General features: G+C 43.4%; 1 protein-coding gene across 7 annotated transcripts in view; it reads left to right on the plus strand.

The window, feature by feature from the left end:
- B3GLCT (beta 3-glucosyltransferase) overlaps window positions 1-23,583 on the plus strand; it is a 96,911-nt gene that overhangs the window by 7,043 nt on the left and 66,285 nt on the right. For 2 of the 7 annotated variants that reach the window (XM_033950110.1, XM_033950107.1), the window contains exons 1-4: window positions 331-464; window positions 4,401-4,453; window positions 15,048-15,087; window positions 16,730-16,839. In XM_033950110.1, coding sequence (XP_033806001.1) covers window positions 410-464; window positions 4,401-4,453; window positions 15,048-15,087; window positions 16,730-16,839 — 258 coding nt within the window. In that variant the 5' untranslated portion in view covers window positions 331-409. Of the gene's footprint in view, window positions 1-160; window positions 264-330; window positions 465-4,400; window positions 4,454-15,047; window positions 15,088-15,151; window positions 15,279-16,729; window positions 16,840-23,583 lie in introns of those variants that run through there. The other 5 variants (XM_033950113.1, XM_033950114.1, XM_033950112.1 and 2 more) reach the window with 4 other exon arrangements.

The raw sequence follows: 23,583 nt of genomic DNA on the forward strand, positions 1-23,583 counted from the left end.
ACAATGTTCTGCTTTATCCCACCGCCTCCTTTTATTATTTTGCTCCTATTTCATGCAACACAGACGACACACGAACTCGCGCTTCAGCATCCGCTTTTGTAGACAGCCACCACCAGGTCCACCACAGCCAGTGAAAGGAAAGGAAGCGACCCTAGGAAAACCGCCCTGGCCAATCGGAAAGTAGGCTCCAGTAACCAATGAGACTCCAGCTTGTATCGGAAGTTCAGGAAGGGCTGCTAGTTTAGGTGGCGGTGGTAATCGTGGTGTGTATAGACTGTACAGGGTCTTGCCGGTGCTGTTTAGGAGGAGGAGGGGGAGGGGGAGGGGGGGACGGGGACCTTGGGAGGACGTTTGCCTTACTGAAATATCCCCTTCTTCGTGTGTAGACTAGATTGGGATAGCTTTCAACATGGTAAACAAAACACATCTGGTTGCTGCTTTCTGCCTATCTACATATGCATTTTGTAAGTACCGTAGTTGCTGAGGCTTCGCATGCTTTAGGACGCAAGCAGTATGAATCGCTTAGCACTCAGGATAGGCGATTAATCAAATATTTATTGAAACTTGAAAACTTGATGTATAACCGCTCTACGACTGAATTAAATGTTGTGTAACTGTGCCCGCAGAAGTGCAGTTTCTCTTTAGAGAAGGGAGTGGGATGAGGTGAGGAAGCAGAGTGTATGGGTGGTGTTGCTGAAACTCTTCGTTGCTTTCATTAAAGAGCATCGGTTGTTAATTTTGAACCCCTTTGAACCATTCTAGAGTTTGAAATGGTGCCGCAGATTCCATCTGTGGGCAAGTCACTTAACACTTCATTGCCCCAGGTACAAAATAAGTACCCGTCTAAAATATATAAACCGCTTTAATTGTAACCACACATAAAAAGCGGTATATCAAATCCCATCCCTTTTACCCCTAGATGTTATCGCTAATATAATTGGGTTTATAGGGTTATTAGAAAACCCTATGGACAGTAGGACAGCAGAGCTGAAGCATTCAGCTCCAGTTTCAAATGGCAGGGGACCTAAGAGTTGTCAAAGTATTAGAGCTCTCTGGTGTATTTGATCTCCTATTCCCCCTCTCCAGTCAATGCAATTTTAATTTAGGGGGGGGGTATGTTGTTAGCCTGGCTCCATGTTCTTATTCTCAATGTGCTAATTCAGACCCCCATGCATAAAACTCTGACTCTAATTTATTTGTATCATATGTATTGGTTTTAGGGATTTTTCTTCATTGGGTGATGCTCAGCAAAATAGCATGCAAATTATATTCATACTATTTGTGGAACAGCCCTGGTTAAAGGGGAGAAACTGTGCCTGGCGCTCTCCTACCTGCAGCCACCTTTCTCCTTCCTTCTGCCCAGCTGATGGTGGCTCCAGAGCCGGCAGAGGGGAGAGCAGCAGTTGCCAGTTCAGCTGATTCATGGCGTCCCCTGCCAGTTTCGGAGCCAAGATCAGCTTTTTTTTTTAAAGTAAGGACGTAGCTGTCGTGCATGTGTTGTGTGAGCGCACAACAGCTGCGCCCTTCTTTAAAAAAAAAACAAAAAACATTTGCAGCTGAGCCAATAGCACCTGCTCTCCTTGCAAGCCCTATAGAAGATATTTTTTTTAATGGGCGCTGCTGTTGTGCATGTGTTGTGTGTCTCACATAACACGTGCACCATAGCTAAAATCATGAGAGTGTGGTGTAGTGTTGGAATTGCTTCCCTTATAGAAATGTGTTGTCCCTTATACAAATGTTTGAGTTTATATTTTAGGTGACTTAATTTCTCTAACCCTCCCCCACCTTTATGAACAAATGTCATTTGTTTAGCATAGGAACTCCCCCCCTTCCTTCCAGTGCTCTGACTGCAATACCTTGCAGTTGGTAGCTTCTGCTTCTTGTTATACTGGAAGTAGACAACATGGGAGGGGGGAGGTCTGGGGAACTGCAGATAGTGTTTTAAACTCTGAAAAAAGTCCAAACACATTAGCCATCTGTGTAACTACTGGGCATTAATGCAAAAATCTGTTGAAACCTTAAAAGATTATTTGGGTATTATGGGCAAGAATTTGTGTGATACTTCCATTTACGGTACATACCAGCTGTAGTACCCCATAGTAAAATGGAAATCTGAGATAGTGGTAACAAAATTGCCCAAACAAGATGCATACTTGTGTATTTTTATGCTTACTGTAGCTCTCTGGGTGATATTAAATAATTGGCAGGATAATTCAATAATACCCATGAACCATTGGTGGAATCTAATGTGCCTGGATAGGAGGTATGAAGTGGCTGTGGCAGAAAAATGAAATGGTTCAATGACTCATTGTCAAAGACAGAAGTCTCTAGACCAGTACATTGCAATGTTGTAACTATGGCTAATAATAATAAGTAGATGGCTATAGTACTGATTTTTGTTGTGTTTATGAAACTGCAGCAAAGATAAAATCCTGAAGAAAGCTACTAGATAGTGGACCTACCTCGCATTAGGTCCATGTAAACATCTGGATCAAAGGTCTGTGCAAAGCTTGCCAGTTCCTTAATCAGGCCCATGTGGTATGGAAAGGGAGAGACAAAGTCTGCATAGTCAACATTATCCTTCGCCAGGCATTCTCAACCCTGTCTTCAGGACACACCCAGGCAGTCAGGTTTTCTGGATATCTTCAATAAGATAACTGTCTCCATTGTAAGCAACTCTGTCTCAAGCATATTCATTGTAGATATCTTGAAAACTAGATCACTAGGTTGAGAACCCTAGGCCTGAATAGAAACTATAGATTCACAGTGCACTATAGGCCTCAACGGAGTTAACTGCTCTTGAGATCATCCTGTCTTTATTCTCTCTCATCCACCATAGTTGTCAGTTACATTAATTGAACTCCTGCAGCCATTCTCTCTCCCATTCCCTGTCCTGCATTTTCTAATACTTTCTTTGTATTCTCTTCCGTTCTTGTACATCTTTCTTATATATACCCACGTATTTCATGCATCTTGAAAGTTCATTCCTCAAATAAATTGGTTAGTCTAGAAGTAGCCACCTTCTTCTGTCAATAATGTATGTTGCATTTTATAAAATACACAAATACATGCACATATTTACAGCTTTATTGGAGTAGGTGTGAATTTGTATGCTACTGGGTCTGGTTCTGGGTGTCTATTTTATAAATGCGCATAGGCACCTAGGTTACCTTAAAAGATATATAAATAGATACTTTCTTGGATTTTTCAGATAGGCACCCTGTTATAAAATTAACCCCTCACCCCCAGGGTGAATTTCATGACAGCTGGCTTAGATTAAACACTGTGCCAGTATTAAACTTAATCAAGATATTCAGTGTGCTACTCTATGTATAAGCAGCAGTGCTGAATATCCAGCTAGTTCCATCACCGTGCTGACACAATATATTTAACTAATGTACAAGGTGTCTGACATAGTCCGGATAATTTTAAAGCCTGCCTTTGCTCTGCTGCAAACCTGGCCCCATAGAGGGACATTTCTGAATTGGGACTTTGGGGGGATGAAGAGGAGAATTGTCCCCCTTCTGATGCCCATTCCAGCCCAGTCCTCCAGAAGCAGAACAAGACCCCCACCTCCCCCCAGTGGTCATGGGCTTACATGTTCATTTCCTGTGGTCTGGTGAGGAAATAGGCTGGAGTGATGCCAACTAACTCCTGCCTATTGTGGCTGCCTTCCTAAAATGGCTGCCAGAAAACCTAGCACCGACCTGTTGGAAACAGGATGCTAGGTTTGATGGACCTTCGGTCTGTCGCAGTATGGCAATTATTATGTTAACCTTGTATATAATGAATTCTCTACAAATTTTTGAAGGATGATTGACCTCTTTCTACCTTTTTATTAGACAAACAAAAATTGTACTACATGATCTTTTGAGGCTACAGAGATTTTCTTCCAATTCCAGTTTTCTCCAGGACCACTATGACAGCTAGAGCTCTATTAAAAAGTTAAAACATATCTGTTAATCCAAATTTCATACCATGATTAGAATTTATCTCTAATAGCATCTGTTATTTCTATAAATAAAGCATTAATTAGAAAAAGTTAAAATTTGAATATTTTGACCTAATCCAGCATACTTTCTTACGTACAGATATTTAAGTATAGACTGTTCATCTAGCAGCTACATCTCAAACTTCACAATTGGCTTTTGGAAGGAAAATAGTGACCTTACTTAGGGCCCTTTTACAAAGTGCAGTGGTGAGTCCTGGTGTAGCAAATGTGATGCAGCTCATAGGATTTGAATGGGCTATGTTGCATTTGCCACATGGAAATCTGTACCATGGCTTTGTAAAAGGGGCCCTTAGGCTATATGTGGCTAATTTAATATATTTTGGTAAATAACAAACTATTTAGATCTAACTGGTAGATTTTTTTTCTCTGTTTGTTTGGTTTTTTTCAGTTTTTGTAATTGAAGCTGCAGAGGATATAAACGAAGACATCAAGTTATCAGAGGTACTAGTTAATCAAAAAACAAAAGTCAAATTGTGACCTCCTTCCTTCAATATAGGTATTTTAGAAAGGGAGGACCATGTCCAATGCATACAGTGGTATATCTGTGAAAGAGATGTTCTAGAACAGTGTTTTTCAACCTTTTTTGGGCAAAGGCACACTTGTTTCATGAAAAAAATCACGAGGCACACCACCATTAGAAAATGTTAAAAAATTTAACTCTGTGCCTATATTGACTATATATAAAGTAATTCTCTTGAATAGGAATCAAATAAACACAAAGAAAGTATTTTATAATGCTGCCACCGCCAACAACACCGTTGGCGGCGGTGGCACTCAAGTGGCTAAAGAGCCGCAGTTTGCCGGCCTAGGGACAACACTGGAGGGTGGCCAGCTGTGCACCCCCTTGGGACGTAAACCCGGGGTGGGGCAGACTGCCCCCCCCACCCTGGTATGCCACTATCTGTACCTCACTCCCTCCCTATGACCAAAAATTCTCCTTTCTTCTATTCCCCGTGTACACAACCATCTCTTTCCCTCCCTTCCTCTCTCCCAAGTCCATGCCTTCTGTGCCCAAAAACCCATTCCCTCCCCCACCTCAGCATCTCTTTCCCTCCCTTCCTCTCTCCCTCCCTTCCTCTCTCCCAAGTCCATTTCTTCTGTGTCCAAAAACGCATTCCCTCCCCCACCTCAGCATCTCTTTCCCTCCCTTCCTCTCTCCCAAGTCCATGCCTTCTGTGTCCAAAAACCCATTCCCTCCCCCACCTCAGCATCTCTTTCCCTCCCTTCCTCTCTCCCTCCCTTCCTCTCTCCCAAGTCCATTTCTTCTGTGTCCAAAAACGCATTCCCTCCCCCACCTCAGCATCTCTTTCCCTCCCTTCCTCTCTCCCAAGTCCATGCCTTCTGTGTCCAAAAACCCATTCCCTCCCCCACCTCAGCATCTCTTTCCTTCCCTTCCTCTCTCCCAAGTTCATGCCTTGTGTCCAAAACGCACCCCCTCCCCCCTTTTGTGTTCCGTGTTTGCCTACCAGCCCATCTTTGCAACTTTCTCAGCAAAACGAAGCTCAAGCCGCGAGGCTTGTCTTCTGCTTCCTGTCTGCCCTGCCGCACACAAATAGCCGAACGGAAGTATTCTCCGACGTCAGCGCTGACGTCAGAGGGCAGGCTTTGCTTAAGCCCTCCCTCCGACGTCAGCGCTGACATCGGGGAACGCTTGCGATCGGCTATATGTTAGCTGCAGGGCAGGCAGGAACAGAAGACGAGCCTCGCGGCTCGAGTTGTATTGAACTCCGCGGGTCCCCCGTCCAGCTCTCTCCTGTCCACATGGGGCGGACCGCCCCTCTTCCTAGACTGGTGGTACTGCCCTGATGGCGGCCCTGACCGTACGGCACACCAGGCAACATCTCGCGGCACACTAGTGTGCCGCGGAACAGCGGTTGAAAAACACTGTTCTAGAAGACTGAGATGACAATGCATGTATAAAAGAGGGTTGTTTTTTTTTCAGTTTCCTTACTAGAAAGAACAAAGTGATGTGGTATGTGTAGAGATCATTAGTAAGATCTTATGTGTCCAATTTAGGAAGTATCCACACATCTGAATGGCAGCCTTTAAACTAGGGGCTCCTTTTACGAAGGCACATTAGGGCCTTAACGCGCGGAATAGCGCGCGCTAGCCGCTAACGCCTTCTCTTGAGCAGGTGGTAGTTTTTCGGCTAGCGTGCACTAATCCAGTGCATGCACTAAAAACGCTAGCACATCTTCGTAAAAGGAGCCCTAGGTTTACCATATGGCTCCAAGAAAAGGAGTACATTTTAAAACATCCAGGTTTTACGTCCATTGAAAGCAATGGAAATAAGGAGGGCAGGTTGAGACATCTGGGTTTTACTTCCATTGAAAGCAACCCAGATGTCTCAATCTGTCCTCCTTGTTCTGGAGAGACCCAGGCATTTAAATACCAATTTTAAGAAATGTCATTCAGATGGGTAGAAGCTCATTTTGTCTAGATGGCAAGATGGTGTGAGGAGGGAGTGATGTGAGTGAGACCATAGAGATTTGCATTCCCTATTTCACATAGGAAATCCACAGCTACAATGGAAAATCCAGAGTTTGGAATTTTTAACTGTGCCATCTTGCCTCAGGACCTGCAATTCCAGTGCTTCCCTTTTAATGGAACTGATTTTACATACTGCTACTAAATTTGTTGACATGGGAGATTTTAATCGTACAGGTGATCTAGCAGAACAGTTATCAAAACTTATTTCTCGAGACTATGAAAGATTTGGAATTTAATCAGTTGGTTTCAGTCCCCATTCATGTGTTGGGGAAGACCCTTGATTTGGCATTTGTATCAAAATCTTTGTCTCAGTTTTGGAAGGTGAAAGATGTGGTGGTCCCTGTAAGATGGTCTGACCACTATTTTATTCATTGTTTGTCTACTTAAATTAATAAGATAAAGTTTGAGAGTAAGTCAACATCTATTAAACATCTGAGCTGAACTTCACTCTGGTTACATCACTGGAGCATGTGATCACTTTAAATAGTCAGGAGAGACACAGGAGGTGAAATTGGCTGCTCTGCAGTAAGAATCCATTGCTCTGTCTGAGTCTGCCAGTTGATTCGTTGCCATAACTGCCTGCCTCTGCACATAACAGCTTTATTCCTGACTTTCAACTGAGCTGGACCTGCCCCTTCATGATGTCACTGGAGTACACAGTCACTATAATGAGGCGTTAAGTGCGTCAGGTTTGAAGAGGACTATTTTCTCCTTTCATCTCTTCTAACCGCTGCTTTTCCCAGGAATGCCATGCATTAGTCTAACACAGCAGCACAACAGTGAGGAATTAAGCCCCGCCTACAAGGAGTTAAGCGCATCAGGTTCTGAGGTGTGAATTGCCCTTTTGTGGGCACTGAGTGTTATAAATTTTTAATCCTTCTAAGCTGGAAATTCTTTACTATAAGTCCCATGAGTTACCTGTAAGAAATAATGGTGGCACCATGGCTTTATAAAGGGGACTTTAAATTCCTGTAATCCAATATACTATTCCTTAAATTGTTTTGAAATTGATTCCTTTAGGAGTATTGAATGAGATAATTTCCCAAGTCTCTTTAATCATTTAATTCCCACCATATTAGGTAATAGACCTGGGAAACATTGGACTAATTGAAAGCATGCATCATAATTTCCTTAGCAAAGCAGCAGATGAATCCAGAGACAAGTGGGAATAGCTCACATCGACCAGCAGGTGGAGATAGAGAAACTGATTAACAGTTGGCTTTATAGCCTGGTATTCCTCCTGTCCATTCAGTTTGCTCTATCTCCCAGCAGGGGTTGGAGCTATTCCAATAGCTCCTGGATTCTGGCTGTGGCTGGAATTTCGAATTCTCCTGTTGAGGTTTCTCTTCAGTGAACTCACAATTGATTCTATTTCTCCTGTTGAGATTTTTTCTCTTCAGTGAGACAGGGGTGTCCGGCTGTACGGTGCCGGCTTTAGAGGTTACACTTGGGCCCTCCCTTGTCCCTGCCTCACCCTCCCTCCTCTGATAGAGGGTCTATCTGGGTCTCTCGTTTTTTCTTCTTTCCTTAAAAAAAAAAAAAAAAAAAACACAAGAAAAGAGACTGCGGTGGCTTTCCATGCTTCAGTACTCTCAGGGGTGCTCAAGCTGTTCCTGCCGAGGTCTGGCAACCTTGTCTGCTGGGTTGTGAGTATGGCAATGGCAGGGTATAATTTCTGGTTGTTGGTTGTCTCCTTTATTTACAGCCGCTGAGCTTTGGTGAGTGGTTCGTTGGTGCGGCTCATCTCTTGCTTTTTTGCCTGTGTTTGAGTGCACTGAACCCCTGCGTTGGGCTCAGTTGGAGTAGCTGCTGCCTTCCCGCGCACAGGAGACGCATGGTGGTTTCCTGTGTGGGCGGGGGGGGGGGGGGGGAGTGCCCTCGCATATACACCATGGTTTGCTGAGGCTACCCGTCGATCGGCAGGGGCCGCGGCTGTGGTCAGGGTTCTAAAGGGTTGAAAGCCCGGGCCTTTTCCATGGACTGTTAGATCACATGGGTGCTCCGATGCTGGCAGACGCGCTGAGGCGTTCTCGTGGTCTGTTTCGGCGGTTTTTTTTGTGGTTTCTCTCTTCGCCTTCCTTGGCTCTCTGGGTTTCCCTCCCAGTTGCAAGAGGCCGGCAAAACGGGCGAACGTTGTTGTCTGGCCGGTGGAGCAAGTCACATGGTGGCTTCAGTTTTCCGCTTGCCGCGGCGGTGTTTGCTTCTTCGACTGAGAGCCGTGGTCTTTTCTGAGCAATGACTGACGCTCCTGCACTGGGGGGGGAGGGCGCCGCGGCGTTCAGTAGTTCTCTGGGAGCCGGCTGAGTTGGGCTCATCCGTCGCTACGCTGCGGCGGTAGTTGCGGGCGGTTTTACCGGCCTGCATGTTTTGTTTTGTTTTTGGGGGGGCCCAGGGTGGGGGCTCTGATTTGTAGAACAGGCTCATAGCCTAATGGTTAGTACAGCAACCTGAGAGCCATAGGAGCCAAGTTCAATGCTAGCTGCAGCTTCCTTTGACTCTGGGCAAGTCTCCATTGCCCCAGGTACAAAATACATAACTGTATATAATATGTAAACTGCTGTAATTGCAACCACAGAAAGACAACTCTAGCACAGCCATAGTCTGTTCACCACCATATGAGAGCTACTAATACCAAGCGTGCTATGACACTGCTTTAAATCTGAGTTGTGGCTTTTCCGGTTAGAGCAGCTGCCTCGTCTCCCTGAGGGTATGAGTTCAGTTCCCATTGCAGCTTCGGGTGCATCGGGACTTGTTAATTAACCAGAAAAAGCTGTTAAATCCATTTATATGGAATTGGAATATGTTCAACACCTTACGAAGTTTTGCCGCGCTTGCGTTATACCCTAGGGGACTCTCTGCAGCCCCGTTTGCTTGCGGTTTGACTCTATACTTCTCCCGATTTCGGCTGCCCTCCGTACTGAGTTGGATGAAGCCGTGTCACACTGTGTTGGGTTCAGGCGCAGGAGAGTGTCCAGATTTTTCGCTTTGACTATCTCTCGAAGTCTCCCATGGGTGACACTGTGTAATTTGGCAATTTTTTACATTGATACTGCCCTGACTGTGTCTGGGGACGCCATTTCCGATTTCCTTCGAGCATACCTCTCTTTTTCTGTAGAGCGTTCCTAGGACTACGTCCAGGGTGTCCCATCGTTGGCCTTCCCTGGGCCACTTTACACTACACGCCCGCTGGCAGCTCTTTCAGCTGTCTCACGGACAGGATTCGGTCATATGGGCAGGTCACAACGCATTTGTCTAATTCCTGTTAAATTGCTATGGTTGTTCTGAGGGCGGTAGATGCAGCATCTTGATTGCATCTCTGGCGTATTCCCTCTATGGGCATCCGGCTTGTCGCTCCCGTTGCATAGAGTTAATCCTGTTTTCATGGGTTACTTTACGAACCTTGAATATTTTTCTAAGAGAATTTAATTTCTTCTTCCTGTTCCTGCAGTGATCGTACTGCTGTTTACTGGCCTCTTGTGCTTCATTCTGAAGGGGTCTTGACTTCTCCCATGGCCTCATACAGCTTTCACTTGAGGGAGTAGTCACTATGCTATCGGATCAGGGAGAGGTGAGGTTGGTTCCTTTTGCATTCTCCTCAGGTTCCAGTTAATTCTTGGAGTCTCTCTGTTTGCTGTTTTCCTTGCACGGGGTTGTGGTCTTCAGGACGGTGCTTGTAGTTCTTGGGGTACCACTGAATGTATGGGGGGCCAAGACTGGGGCATTGGGCAGGCCCATTCTAACCGATCAAGAGCCTTCTCTGCATCTAAGGACACAGAGAAGGACGGGTCATGTAAGTCCTTTGTTAGATATAACATGTGAAAAGCCTATCTAGTATTATTGGAAGAGTGCCTCTGAGCAACAAAAACCATTTGATGCATACCAATTATATAAAGAAGTGCCTTTGCCACACATAAGGCCATGTGATTAGCAGGCTGCATCCCATTCTGCGGCTTAGTTCTCGGGGTCACACATTTCTGCTCGCATCCTGGAAGAGGATCTTCATAGTCTCGTTGGACTTGGACTCGGCACTAGGTTGGCCTGCCTCCCTTGGAGTGGCGCTTTTGGATTTGGCGCATACCCTGAAATTCACAGGCATTTTAGAATCTGTGAACGTTTGACAATTGTTGCGCTGCCAGGAGATACATCCAGATTACTGACTCACTAGGAGCTTCGGCTCGCTTTCCCTTCGGCTGCTTCAGCTGTCGTTTTAGTGTCAGTGGTTCCCAGTATCTCAGGACTACATTTATTAGTATGATCCTAATGCACCGCTATGAGTGATTTGATGGCTCAGTGTGATTTCTCTTTTCGAGACATGACTCGGTCTTTACTGGACTTGCTCATGTCCACTGACCTTTCTAGGCGGTCGGTTTGGGGGGGGGCTCGCTGGCTTCCTTCCTCAGATCCTGATGTCTGGTCTTCAGGGGCACCTCTGTCCTTGGACATTCTTCTGCTCTTGAGCATGGTCAGGCTGCCTGTCTGGAGCTGCTAATTATTCTTCTGGAATGCCACTGAGGTTCCTTTTGGTCAGTATGAGGATGGGAGTGTTTCTCTACAGCTTGGGCAGTAGGTGTTGTTTTCGGTTGGAAGGTGAAGTTATTCTGCTTCACTGGGTGTACGCTCATCTTCATCTTCTGTTGGTAAATCCTTTTATGGATCAGGATATGAGTTTAGACAGACTTGATCTTCACGGACTCTCAGCATGGCACATTTATCGTCTGTTTCATTTTCTGCAGCCTGGATATTGAGAATTGTGGCTCGGGAGTTCTAACTCTTTTTATAAACATGAGATCTCCTGAGCCTGTCCTCATGGCTCGTCTCTCAATTCTAGACTTCCTAGCTTTCTCAGCGGGCCTAGGAAGTGTGCGTTAGAGGGGGTTGCTGTGTGGAGACTTTTTCGCCTCTGCATTCTCCTTTTCAGTGTTTTCCGCTGGCTGATGTCAGCTTGGTTCTGACATCTCGAGCTCACTTTCCGAGCACTGTATTTGCGGAAGCTCTGGCTTGGCAGCGCCGTCCTTCCTTACGGTATTGATGGGTTTCTCGCCAGCCGGATGACGAAGTTCCTGGTATCTCGGGCTTGGCTCGCCTAGGGTCCGATATCCTGGAATTTTTTATGTACCTCCTTAGTTTTACGACCTTGCTTTTTGGAGAGGTCGTGACTGACGTGTAAAAGTGGTGAAAAGCAGATTTTTTCTTCTTTAGTCCAGGTGTTAAGGAAATCTTCTCCTGTGGCTTCTGCTTCCGTTTGGATGTTTTTCCTTTCTGGGGTACTTCTTAGCGTCTGCACCACGCCAGAATTCCTTTTTGGGCACGAGTGTATGGCCGAGCGCTTAGCGTGTAATTTCCTTTTACTTCTAGGGCCAGGCTTGGCTTGTTACGTAAGCTTGTTACGTGGGCTCGGTATTTTGCTCATCGCGTAATGTCAGCTTCATTTCATCCTGGTCTTTTGGCTCGCCGAGGGGCTGTGCCGTTGCTCATGTTGCTTCTCGTAGCCATGGTTTCAGCTCTGCAGTTTTCTTTTTGGGTGCAGGCTGTTTTCGGCGGGGATTCCTATTTCTGATTTCCGTTATATAGGGTGTCAGTTCGGATGGTACCACTATTCCTTCTGTAGGGGAGTCATCCTTTCTTTCTGTCACACTTAGTTTTCCTTTCCACTTCCTAGGAGGTAACCTGGGGAGCAGTGTTATTCTTCACTGCATTTTTTGATCAGTAAGTAGCTTTCTCCGAGGGCTCGGTTTCTGATAACTTTTAGTTATCTATTTCTCCTTTTTTGTAGTATTCCAGGGACGCCTTCAATGTATGGTGACATCCGCAGCCTCCATCACGTTATGGGTACAGAAGGACATTCTTTATGCCTGCTGGCTGGCAGGGAAGCGGTTGGCGAAAGATCTGCATGTCCATTCCGCTGGAGCAAGGTCTACCTCTTCAGCTCGGCCCGGAGGTTTTTATCTTGGGGGAGATTTGTCTCACGACTATTTGGTCTACCGAACGTGCTTTCTCTACGCATTGCTGCTTGGATGTGGGGGCGCCTGCAATAGTGGCATTTTGGGCTTCGGTTGTTGCGGAGGCGGCGTTTGCTTCCCACCCGGATTAAGGTTTGCTTTGCTACATCCCACTTGTCTCTGGATTCATCTGCTGCTTTGCTAAGGAAGGTAAAATTATGTTCTCACCTGTTAATTTTCTTTCCTTTAGAAGCAGCAGATGAATCCAGAGCCCCACCCCTTCTGTGGCTATCTGTCTGTGTCTTATGTGGCATTTTCAGTTCGGTTCTTGTTGGTTGTTAGATTTGTGAATTTATGGTTTAAGCATTCGCTACTGGAAAGAAGTTTTTTTGATGCTCATTATCCTATCTCGGGATGCTTGGGCAAGGAGCATAACTGAATGGACAGGAGGAATACCAGGCTATAAAGCCAACTGTTAATCAGTTTCTCTATCTCCACCTGCTGGTCGATGTGAGCTATTCCCACTTGTCTCTGGATTCATCTGCTGCTTCTAAAGGAAAGAAAATTAACAGGTGAGAACATAATTTTACCATCTAAAGCACTTACCTCTTTCAACAAGTTGTAATTCAACACTTCAACTTATACCAGTTGCATGTTGCTATTTCAATGCTAGATCTCTGTCTGTAACAAAGCAACTAGCGAAGAACATACGAATTGCCGCTGCTGGGTCAGACCAGTGGTCCACTGTGCCCAGCAGTTCGCTCACATGGCAGCCCTTAGGTCAAAGACCAGTGCCCTAACTGATACTAGCCTTACCTGCGTACGTTCTGGCTCCGCAGGAACTTGTCTAACTTTGTCTTGAATCCCTGGAGGGTGTTTTCCCCTATAACAGCCTCCAGAAGAGCGATCCGGTTTTCTACCACTCTCTGGGTAAAGAAGAATTTCCTTACGTTTGTACGGAATCTATCCCCTTTTAACTCTAGAGAGTGCCCTCTCATTCTCTCTACCTTGGAGAGGGTGAACAACCTTTCATTATCTACTAAGTCTATTCCCTTCATTATCTTGAACGTTTCGATCATGTCCCCTCTGTTTCCTCTTTTCAAGGGAGAAAAGGCCCAGTTTCTCTAATCTCTCACTGAACGGCAAAATGTTGACCTTGCTTTCATAGTTGAAACCTGGATACCAGACTCTAATTCACTTTATATAACTTGTATTTGTCCTCTTGGTTATAAAATACGAGTAATTGACTGCCCCTGCCAATCCGGTAAATGGGGAGGCAAATTGGCCTTAGTTTACAAAGACCTTTTCTCTATCTCAATACCACTCCCCCTTTTACAAAACTGTGGCGTGGTTTTTAGCGCCAGCCACGGCAGTAACTACTCCGCTCATAGAATTCCTATGAGTGTCGGAGCTATTACCGCCGTTTATGGTTTTGTAAAAGGGGGGGGGTTAATACATATTTAATAAATAAGAATGGAACAAATCCAATGCCATATTTGAAAGTCCTGTCTTGTAGTCTGTGAACTAAAAAGAGTACGATCTACTATATCAAATGCCACTAATATCTCTAAAGATAAAAGAGAGACACTGATTTGTCTTGGTTTGGTTTGTTTTATTTTATTTATAACCCGTCTTTCCCAAGGCGGCTCACAATATAAACATAAACAATAAATAATACATAAAATACATATAAAACAAACAAGATAAGCGACCAGCGCTTTCATCAATACAATTTTCTTAATGCCCATATTTCATCTTGCAAAATAAATGCCTCTTCAGTAATTTCTTAAACGCCTCGAGATTGCTTTGCATTCTAATGTGCAAAGGTAGTCAGTTCCATTCCTGATGGCCCCTACAAGAAAATATAGTTGCACGTGAGATATTCAATCTCAATTCCCTTACCGATGGCACAAACAAGTCGCCCTGATATGCCAAGTAAAGAGAAAGTTATGTGACAACCAACCTGTATAGTACAGAGGGATCAAGTTGCTATAGACCTAAAAGCAACCATTTTATTAATTTGAAGAGATCATTTTGGTCAATTTTATATATCTGCTCAATGCATCAGTCAGTAATTTCTTCTAAGAATATGTTTTAAAACTAGTAAAATGGTAAGTGTTGTTTGCCATAAAACATATAGGGACAGAATTAAAGATCTGAATATGCATACAGTACTTTGGAAGAAAGGCGGGAGAAGAGACAGACAGTTAAATAACTGTGGTACAAATATACTAAAATGTTTTAACTGAAAGGAAGCTCTGGAATGAGGAGACATAGAATGAAGGTGAAACAGGATAGTAGTAAACTAAGGAAATATTTATTTATGGAAAGTGTGGTAAATACTTGGAACCACCTCCCAATGGAGGTGATGGAGACTAGGACTGCTTGTTTTCCATCTATTTTTGTCCTTATTGCTTCTTATGGATTTGAGAACTTATGTCATTCACCAAAGTTAGATTTGCCGATGTATATCTTTCACTCCATATATGTGTGTGTTACATGTTTAGTTATAGTTTTAAAGAATCTTGAATCAAATATGCATTTTAGTTTCTGCTGGGGCTAGTAGAGTGAAAATATTTTTTCAGTATGCTGTTTTTCTACTACAGGAGTATAAAAAAAGTAGAAAATCAAGTCAAACCAATTTAGGTAAGTAAATGTATATTTGTGTGAACAAATGGTAGCATTGCTAATAACTTTGTTTTCTTTATAGTGGTTTGTGAACACATGGGGTAATTCTATAAGGAGCTGCCTACATTTATACACAAAAAATGTGCATAAAAGCACTTACCTGTCCAGATACATGCTTAAATGACTATATTCCAGCTACGTGCTATTTTGTAAGTACATGCCAGTCTTTGGTGGCACATTTTTTGCAGGTGATTTAGCGTGTGCTAATGGTTTTTATGTTCTAAAAACAGCCTTTATAGTTAGGGCTACACCGAATATTTGGCTCCCCTGAGGTCCCAAATGCATTATTCATATTCAGATAAATACAAATAACACATTTGGGGCACTAGGGGGCTGAATGTTCGGTACAGCTCTAGTAAAAATATATTAATTACTCAGGGCATGGACTGCCGTTGCAATTAGTGTTTTATTGTGTTCTGTCACTGCTGCAGTTGGTGTGGCTTCATTTAATAGTGTCTGAGCAGGCTATCAGCAGCAGTTAATGTGGCTGATATAGACAAACACAAAACACAACCAAATCTCCCAAGCAGCATCTTGGCCCTTCTTTTCCTTTCACTGGTAATCCCCCCCTCTCAACTATTCTGTCCCAATTCTCAGAATGACCTCCCCTTACCCCCCCCCCCCCACACACACACACACTAAAAAAAGGCAGCCAATCTTATCCTTGACTCCCTCCTGCCTCTCAGAACTGACTTGGGGATTTCCATGGTGATATAGTGGTGTGGAAGGATTAATCATAATGGTGGCTCTGACTCTCTAGGGGTAATCTTACAATACTGCTGCTGGGGATTAAGCTGATAATTAAGGGTAAGCACAACCCCTAGCTGTAGTTTTGCAAGCCACTAAGATTCAGAAGCTCCAGGTTGGCAGTGGGGCAGGAACATTCAGGGATCATATCTGCCTCAGCATTATATCACCATGGAAATCCTTTGTTAGTATCCTGGAGTGGGAAGTAATACTGAGACTTGGAAAGGGGATCAGAGAGTAGAGGGGTCATACCATCAATAGGGAAGGGGGTCTGAGGGTTGAGATGCTGCTAGGGAGGTTTGTGGCAGTTATTGCATTATCTGCCAATGACGTTTACCATGTGATTAGTGCCATATGCGGTAAATGCAGAGATACTCGGTATAGCCTAAGTATTTACTGCATTGGCTTTTCACTTATTGTGGCTTTTATTTCCCACAATGTTTGTATTGGTGTAATTTTTGTATGGCCCTAGTGTGTTGTGCTGGAAGTCAGATTTTTTTTTCTACTAAATGTAAGAGAATTTTCCACTATTATTTTTTTTTTTCTGGAATAGTCCCCCCCCCCCCCCCAGCTACTTAGAACTTCAGTTGCTCTGAAGTGTAGTCTTCTATTCAAGAGGAATCATCATTTTTTCTTTTGAGTAAATGTCTCCCAGGTAGCTCCAGTGAACACTACAGGGTTACAGATGTCTATTTCATATTAATTTATATATACATGAATGCGTTATTCATTGAGTGAAATAACCAGTGTAATTACATTGTTTGTTGCTTGTCTTAAATATTGTGTTGGTGAACAATCTGTTTTTGTTTTCTTAAAATGTGCATTTTGTGTTTTGTTCTGTTTTTAATTTCAGAATTAAAAGATATTGTATTTGTCATCCAAAGTCAGAGTAATTCTTTTCACAAAAAGATAGCAAAAGAAGTGGAACAAAATATTTTGAAACAAGCTTCTGAATTAGGAAAGGTATGTAAAGATATGACATATATCTATCACATATAGAAAATAATCTTACTCAAGAAAAGTTAGTAATGTACCAGTTGTTCTGTAGCAACTACATAAAGTTATTTCCAGTGCAATAGTTGTGTCATTCTAGAGAAATAGGTGTGTCATTCTAGACAAGTGGATTATCTCCCCATGGCTGTGAGCCATATGCAGAAGGAATCTACTCTGGATTTTTTGGTCCTCCAACTTCAGTGGGAGCTCTACTGCCACCTGCAGTTTTTCCCTTCTACACGCAAGCTGGAAGGAGTATTTTAGTTCTGCTCTCCCATTTTCTTATTTTATTCAGTGTTTTTTTTATGTTTTCAGTACTTGGAGCTTTCATCATTGGCATAGCTCTGCCTACATAGAGAAGAAACAAACTTTGGTCTGCAGCTAACAGGCTGGTCCCTGGTGGTACCTGTTAGCCTGCTTTTTAGTGTTTTTGGAGCCTGGGGCTGTACCCACTTACTTTCCTCATCTACTGCTTTGCAAGGGTTTAAGTGCAGGCTGTCGGGAATTCGTAGGAGGCTCGGTGTCTCACAAGGTGCCGGCTGCATTTTTTTGTCCCGCCCCCTCCCCCCCTTCTGGTAGCACATTCATCAGTCCGCAGGGGTGGGAACATAAGAAAATAAGAATAGCCTTACTGGGTCAGACTAATGGTCCATCAAGCCCAGTAGCCCGTTCTCATGGTGGCCTATCTAGGTCACTAGTACCTGGCCAAAACCCAAGGTGTAGCAATATTCCATGCTACCAATACAGGACAAGCAGTGGCTTCCCCCATGTTTTCTCAATAACAGACTATGGACTTTCTCCATTCCAGCTACTTTAAGAGAGCTGAAGCAGGCTACAACACATTGCAACACAGGTCACATTAAGTAAGGCTGTTACAACCTCTGAAGTGAATCAGGGAGTGTATGAAATTCAGGTTTTTTTAAGGGTCCCTGCATGTGCCCCTGTGTTCCTACACCTCAAAAATCCCAAAATTGCCAATTTTTAACTTAGGGAAGTTAGTTTAATTAGCGATTTTAGATGCAAAAATCATGACAGCAGCCATCTTGGATTTTTAGCAATCTTAAAAAAAAAAAAATTCCCTGGACTTTTTGTCTCAAAACTTGTTGGGATGGAGTACTTAGGCACTTCTACCCCAAAATTCATGCCAGGATTGTGCAAAATTTGCACTTCAAGAGTTTCCTTGCACCACGTGCTGTGTGGTGTAGATCAGAAAGGCGGGAACGGAGAGCTTAACCTCTCCTCTGCCTTCTAAGGTGTCAAAAAGAGTAGCCATCTTTATTTTCGTTGCCGGTTCTGTATGTAAGGACGTGGACACCCCACAGCTCAAGAAACACCAAGTAGCGTCATCACAGGGTAACTCAATGCTCCCTAGTCCAGATGCCTCGATTTTCTGAAATTTTTGGTGGAAAGACTTGAACGAGAGCTGTACTTCTCCTGCCTAGTTCTGCTGCACCTTGAACTTGTTTTCTCGCAGCATAGCCTCAAAAGACATGTCTTCACAGTCTGCTGCTGTTCAGGATTTGGGAGACCTTTCTCCATGAGATATGGATGATGATGCTCAGTTTGCTGATGCCTTAATTTGGCATGGGACCCGTGAACATATGCCAGCTGTTTAGATCATTCTTTGTTTAGAACAAGGGAATGATTCCATGGTTCTGCATTTATTTAAGTCTTCTGCTTTGCCAGATCTTATTTCAGAGTCTCTACAGGAGTTGGACTTAGTCACTCAGTAGGCTCTTTATACTTCCTCCAAAAATTTCTTTTATGTAGAGTGAGCGTTTCCTTGGCATCCTGATATTAACATCTTGATTTCAGAGCAATGGGATTCTTCTGAATGATCTTTCAAAGTAACGAAAACCATGTCCCATCTATATCCTATGGCATAGGAGAGTCAGTGGCTTTTTACTCAGCCTAAAGTGGATTACTACTATTACTAGTAATTATTTCTATATCGCTACCAGACCTATGCAGTGCTGTACAAGTCACAAAGACGACAGTCCCTGCTCGAAAGAGCTTACAATCTAAACAGAAAACACAAACAGGATTTCTGTTACATCTCTTCCGGATTCCATACGCTAGATGTTCAATCTTAACCTGCAGTCTGGGTGTTGCAGAAATCCACATCTTTTCTGAACACATGCTCCACCCCCCTAGACTGAGAGTCGGCAAACAACCTTAGTTCTGCAAGCAGTCCGAACAGAAGGCTTTTGCTGTTACTCTGCTTCTGTTTCTTATTTTTTCGCTTAAAGTTTGTTTTTTGGTGGCTTCAGTACCTCGAGACCCCTCCCCAGTGGTCCTCTGTTGGAGAAAAGGATGCAGTCCTGCGGAGTCGGACTTCAGCTTCACAGAGATACTCTGGATCTATGGAGCCAGCCTGTATGCATGCCACCCTCTTCAAATGCCCAGGGTCCTTTCCTATGAATGTTTGCTGGCCGGTGACTATCACAGGTTTCTAGTGCAGGCTGTTTGCATCTGGACAGAAACCTACCCGGGTTCAAAGGCGCAGGTCGCCTTTCTCACCCTGACCGCGTGGCAGAGGATCCATGGGGATGAAGGTTGTAGTCAGTCTCTGGCCGGCTGGCAGTCCAAATATCTTCATTCCTGTGCATTTGGAGCTGTTTCTGAGGCAGAAAGTAATTTTTCTCCATTCAGCTGCTTTAAAAATGCTGACAAGCAAAGGCACTACAGAAACTGTGAGTACCTGCATTATTTCCTATTGGAACTTTGGGGGTGGCTTGTGGATCGATTTAAACTTCATTTTTCACAGTTTCTGTGGGTAGGGTTCAGGTCCTCCACCTTCCCAGACCCCAAATTGCTATTTTTTTTTTTTTTGTTTGTTTTTGGCGCAAATTCATGACGGCAACCATAGGGACTACAAATAAAGAGGACCACATAATTGTAAAATTTGCACAAAAAGAATGCACATAAAACCCACAATTAGCAGCTCTCTGGCATTTAAATTTCCCCAATTATGGAATGAACTTCCCCTATTTTGAGGTATCCCAATTCCTTCCAACTCTTCCGTAAACTTCTAAAAACTTTTTTATTCGCTAAACATTTTGAAAACTAACTCTCTTGTATTTCAGTCGAGCTTCCTTTGCTTGAAGACCCGGTATATAAGGTTAAGTTTTAGTTTAGTTTAAAACATATTCATGAATAGAAGAGCAAACATCTAGTCATACTAAAAGGTTAGCTGTGATTTAAAAAAAAAAAAAAAAAGATTCTTAACCAGGCCAACAGTCTATCAGGGATGAAAAAGTTAAAAAGAGGGTACATACCCAGGTGGTATATAAAAACTGCTTCACCAACCAGGTTAAAAGCTAAAAGAAAATAATTGTATGTTAAAAAGAAAGCTATCATATAAAACAGTATGAATGGAAAATGAATAGAGCAAAAGTCGTCCTTTAGCAGCATAAGATCAAAAGATGGCAGCACTTAACAGTATATCTTTACAGCAACCAGCAGCATAAGTGCTTGACTATAAATGCAGGCTCTTTTGAGATGATTAACCGAGGTCAGAACAGCAAAAACTAAACTAAAACCTATAAAAAACAAAAAAAAAACCAATAAGAACCATGGTTAATGAATAAGATAGACCTTAAAATGCCTTTAAATGTCAAAGGTGCAAAAAAAAGGACTGAAAATATTGTGAAAAATCATGATACAAAAACTGGCTCAAAAACAAATAAAACCATATCTTCTGATAAGAGAATTTTCTGGGGAGTCACAATATCTAATTTTTAGCTCAAAAATGGCTCAGGAACATTGAAAAAAACATGTTTAAATTTGCAATTAAAAACTTGACATCACTTAGTAGTCCTTTTACTAAGGTGCAGTAGCCGATTTAGGGCACGCTAAATGCTAACGCGCGCTAATGCGTTCATAGGATATAATGGATGCGTTCGCACACGTTAGCGTTTAGTGGGCGCTAAAATGGCTAATATGCCTTAGTAAAAGGACCCCTTAATTTGCAATAAGACCTCATCTAATCCACAAGCTCTTTTGAGATGATTAACAGAAGTCAAAGGTCAGAACAGCAAAAACTAAACTAAACTTATTAAAAACTTAGAAAAAAACAATAGGAACCTTGGTTATTAAATAAGATAGACCTTAAAGTGCCTTTAGATGTTAGAGTGCAGAAAAATGACCCATGGGAGCCTGAAAATCTTGCAAAAATAGCAATAAAAAAAACAGGCTCAAAACCATATCTTCTGATAGAGAATGCTCTAGGAAGTCAGAATATCTCATTTGTAGCTCAAAAATGGCCCTGGAACATTGAAAAATTGTTTAAAAATCGTTATTAAAAACATGACATTTTCACCTAATTTGTATATACAGTAGAGTCTCAGTTAACCGGGACTCTCAAACAACCTGCAAAAAAATTGCTGGTGGGGGAAAAAAGTCCCTCAAAGCGGCAGTGGTCCAGAGCCATACCCCCCCCCCCATAGCCCCAATATACTACAAACAGCAGCAGTCCTGAGTGCGTACCCCACCTCCCGACCTTAAGCACCAGCATCCTAAGCCACAAATCCTCCCTCCCTCCCTCCCTCAAGCCCCCCACCCCAAAGCAGCTACGAACCCTCATCACTCCCTCCCCGAAGCACTAGCGCAGCAGCAGTTCTGAGCCGCAAAACCCTCCTCCCTCCTTCCGTCCCTCAAGCCCTAAATCAGCTACAAATCCCCTCCCTCCAGCCCCGAAGCAACAGCATGGCAGCGGTCCTGGCCACAAAGCCCTCCCTTAAGACCCTTAGTGGCAGAAGCAGGCAGCAGTCCTGAGTCATGAACTCCCTCGCTCCCTATCTCTCTTCCTTATCCGAAGTGCAGCAGGAGGCAGCCTCAAAACAGGCTGCTCACGGCCAGCCCCAGCAGAGCCTTTTCTATGACCTGTCACTTCTGATGCATCGGATGAAAGGTCCTGCCAGGGCTGGCCATGAGCAGCCTGTGTTTTGAGACTGCCTCCTGCTGACCACTGCACTTCAGGTAAGGAAGAGAGGGTGTTCGCGGGTCAGGACCGCCTCCTGCTTCTGCCACTTTGGGGCTTTGCGGCTCAAGACTGCTGCTATGCTGGTGCTTCGGGGGTAGGGGGGTGGAATTGAGACTGTGTTAGACAAGGTTTCTAACACACTCTCAATTAACCAGAAAACCAGTTATTGGGTATCCACCAATCCCCTTGGGTGACAGATAGCTGAGATTCTACTGTAATGAGACCTCATACAGTCTCAAAAGCCAAAAAATAAGTTATTAAAAACAATTTGAGTAGAGACAAAAAAAACTAGTGCTGCTTAACAAAACGATAGATAGATAAATATGCATACAAGTGGATCAATAAAAATAAATAAATATAAATGCAAATAAATTCAAATGGCAGGGATAAAGTAAAATACAATTTTAGCATACCCTCATGTTACCTCAATAGTCACATAAACAATCATAAAAAATACTGATAAATCAATCTCATTATTGAGGCCATCTAGAGATAGTGTTCCAAACTGAAAAATAAATCTCTCTTCCATCTTCAAAAGATCATCTATGGAAACACCTCTCCAGGACTTGGCAGTTTTTCTATGCATTTGACGCAGCAAGATAGAAGGGATGAAGTCTGGAGTAGGCAGTGAAGGAGAAGGGTATGAATAGCAAGGACTTGCCCGATGAATAGAGTTCACAGGGGAGCATAGGGGAGAGAAGTGTGGAGAGAGATTGATGGGTGTAGAGCGTGTGCACTTCTAGATTAGTAAGAGGAGTTTGACTGTATTTGGAAATGAATGGTAAGCCAATTAGGTGACTTGAGGAGATGGGTAATGTGAATATGGCAGCTCTGGCAGAATACAAGCTTTGCAGCAGAATTTTGCACAGATTGAAGGGGAAGAGAGATGGTTGAGCGGAAGACCTCAGAGAAGCAAGTTGCAGTAATTTAAGCAAGAGGTAATGAGAATGTGGATAAGGCTTTTGGTAGAGTGCTTGGAAAGGAGAGGTCGGATTTTGGTAATATAGAGGAAGAAGCGACAGGCTTTAGCAGTTTGAAGGAGAGAGAGGAGTTGAAGATGACTCCAAGCTTGTGAACTAATGAGACAGGGAAGAGGAGAGTGTTAACATAAGAAAAGCCTTACTGGGTCAAGCCAATGGTCCATCAAGGCCAGTAGCCCATTCTCACGGTGGCCAATCCAGGTCACTAGTACCTGGCCAAAACCCAAAGAGTAGCAATATTCCATGCTACCAATCCTGGCAAGCAGTGGCTTCCCCCATGTTTTTCTCAATAACAGACTATAGACTTTTGCTCCAGGAAATTGTCCAAACCTTTCTTAAAACCAGCTACGCTATCCGCTCTTACCACAACCTCTGGAAATGTGTTCCAGAGCTTAATTATTCTCTGGGTGAAAAAAAATTTTCTCCTATTGGTTTTAAAATTATTTCCCTGTAATTTAATTGAGTGTCCCCTAGTCTTTGTAATTTATGATGGAGTGAAAAATCAATCCACTTGCACCCATTGTACTCCACTCAGGATTTTGTAGATTTCAATCATATCTCCCCTCAGCCATCTCTTTCCAAGCTGGAGAGCCCTAACCTTTTTAGACTTTCCTCATACAAGAGGAGTTCTATCCCCTTTATCATCTTGGTTACTCTTCTTTGAACCTTGTCAAGTGTCACGATATCTTTCTTGAGATAAGGAAACCAGAATTGAATGCAATACTCCAGATGAGGTTGCACCATGGAGCG

Source organism: Geotrypetes seraphini, chromosome 6, assembly GCF_902459505.1.
Source record: "Geotrypetes seraphini chromosome 6, aGeoSer1.1, whole genome shotgun sequence".
Classification (NCBI taxonomy): domain Eukaryota; kingdom Metazoa; phylum Chordata; class Amphibia; order Gymnophiona; family Dermophiidae; genus Geotrypetes; species Geotrypetes seraphini.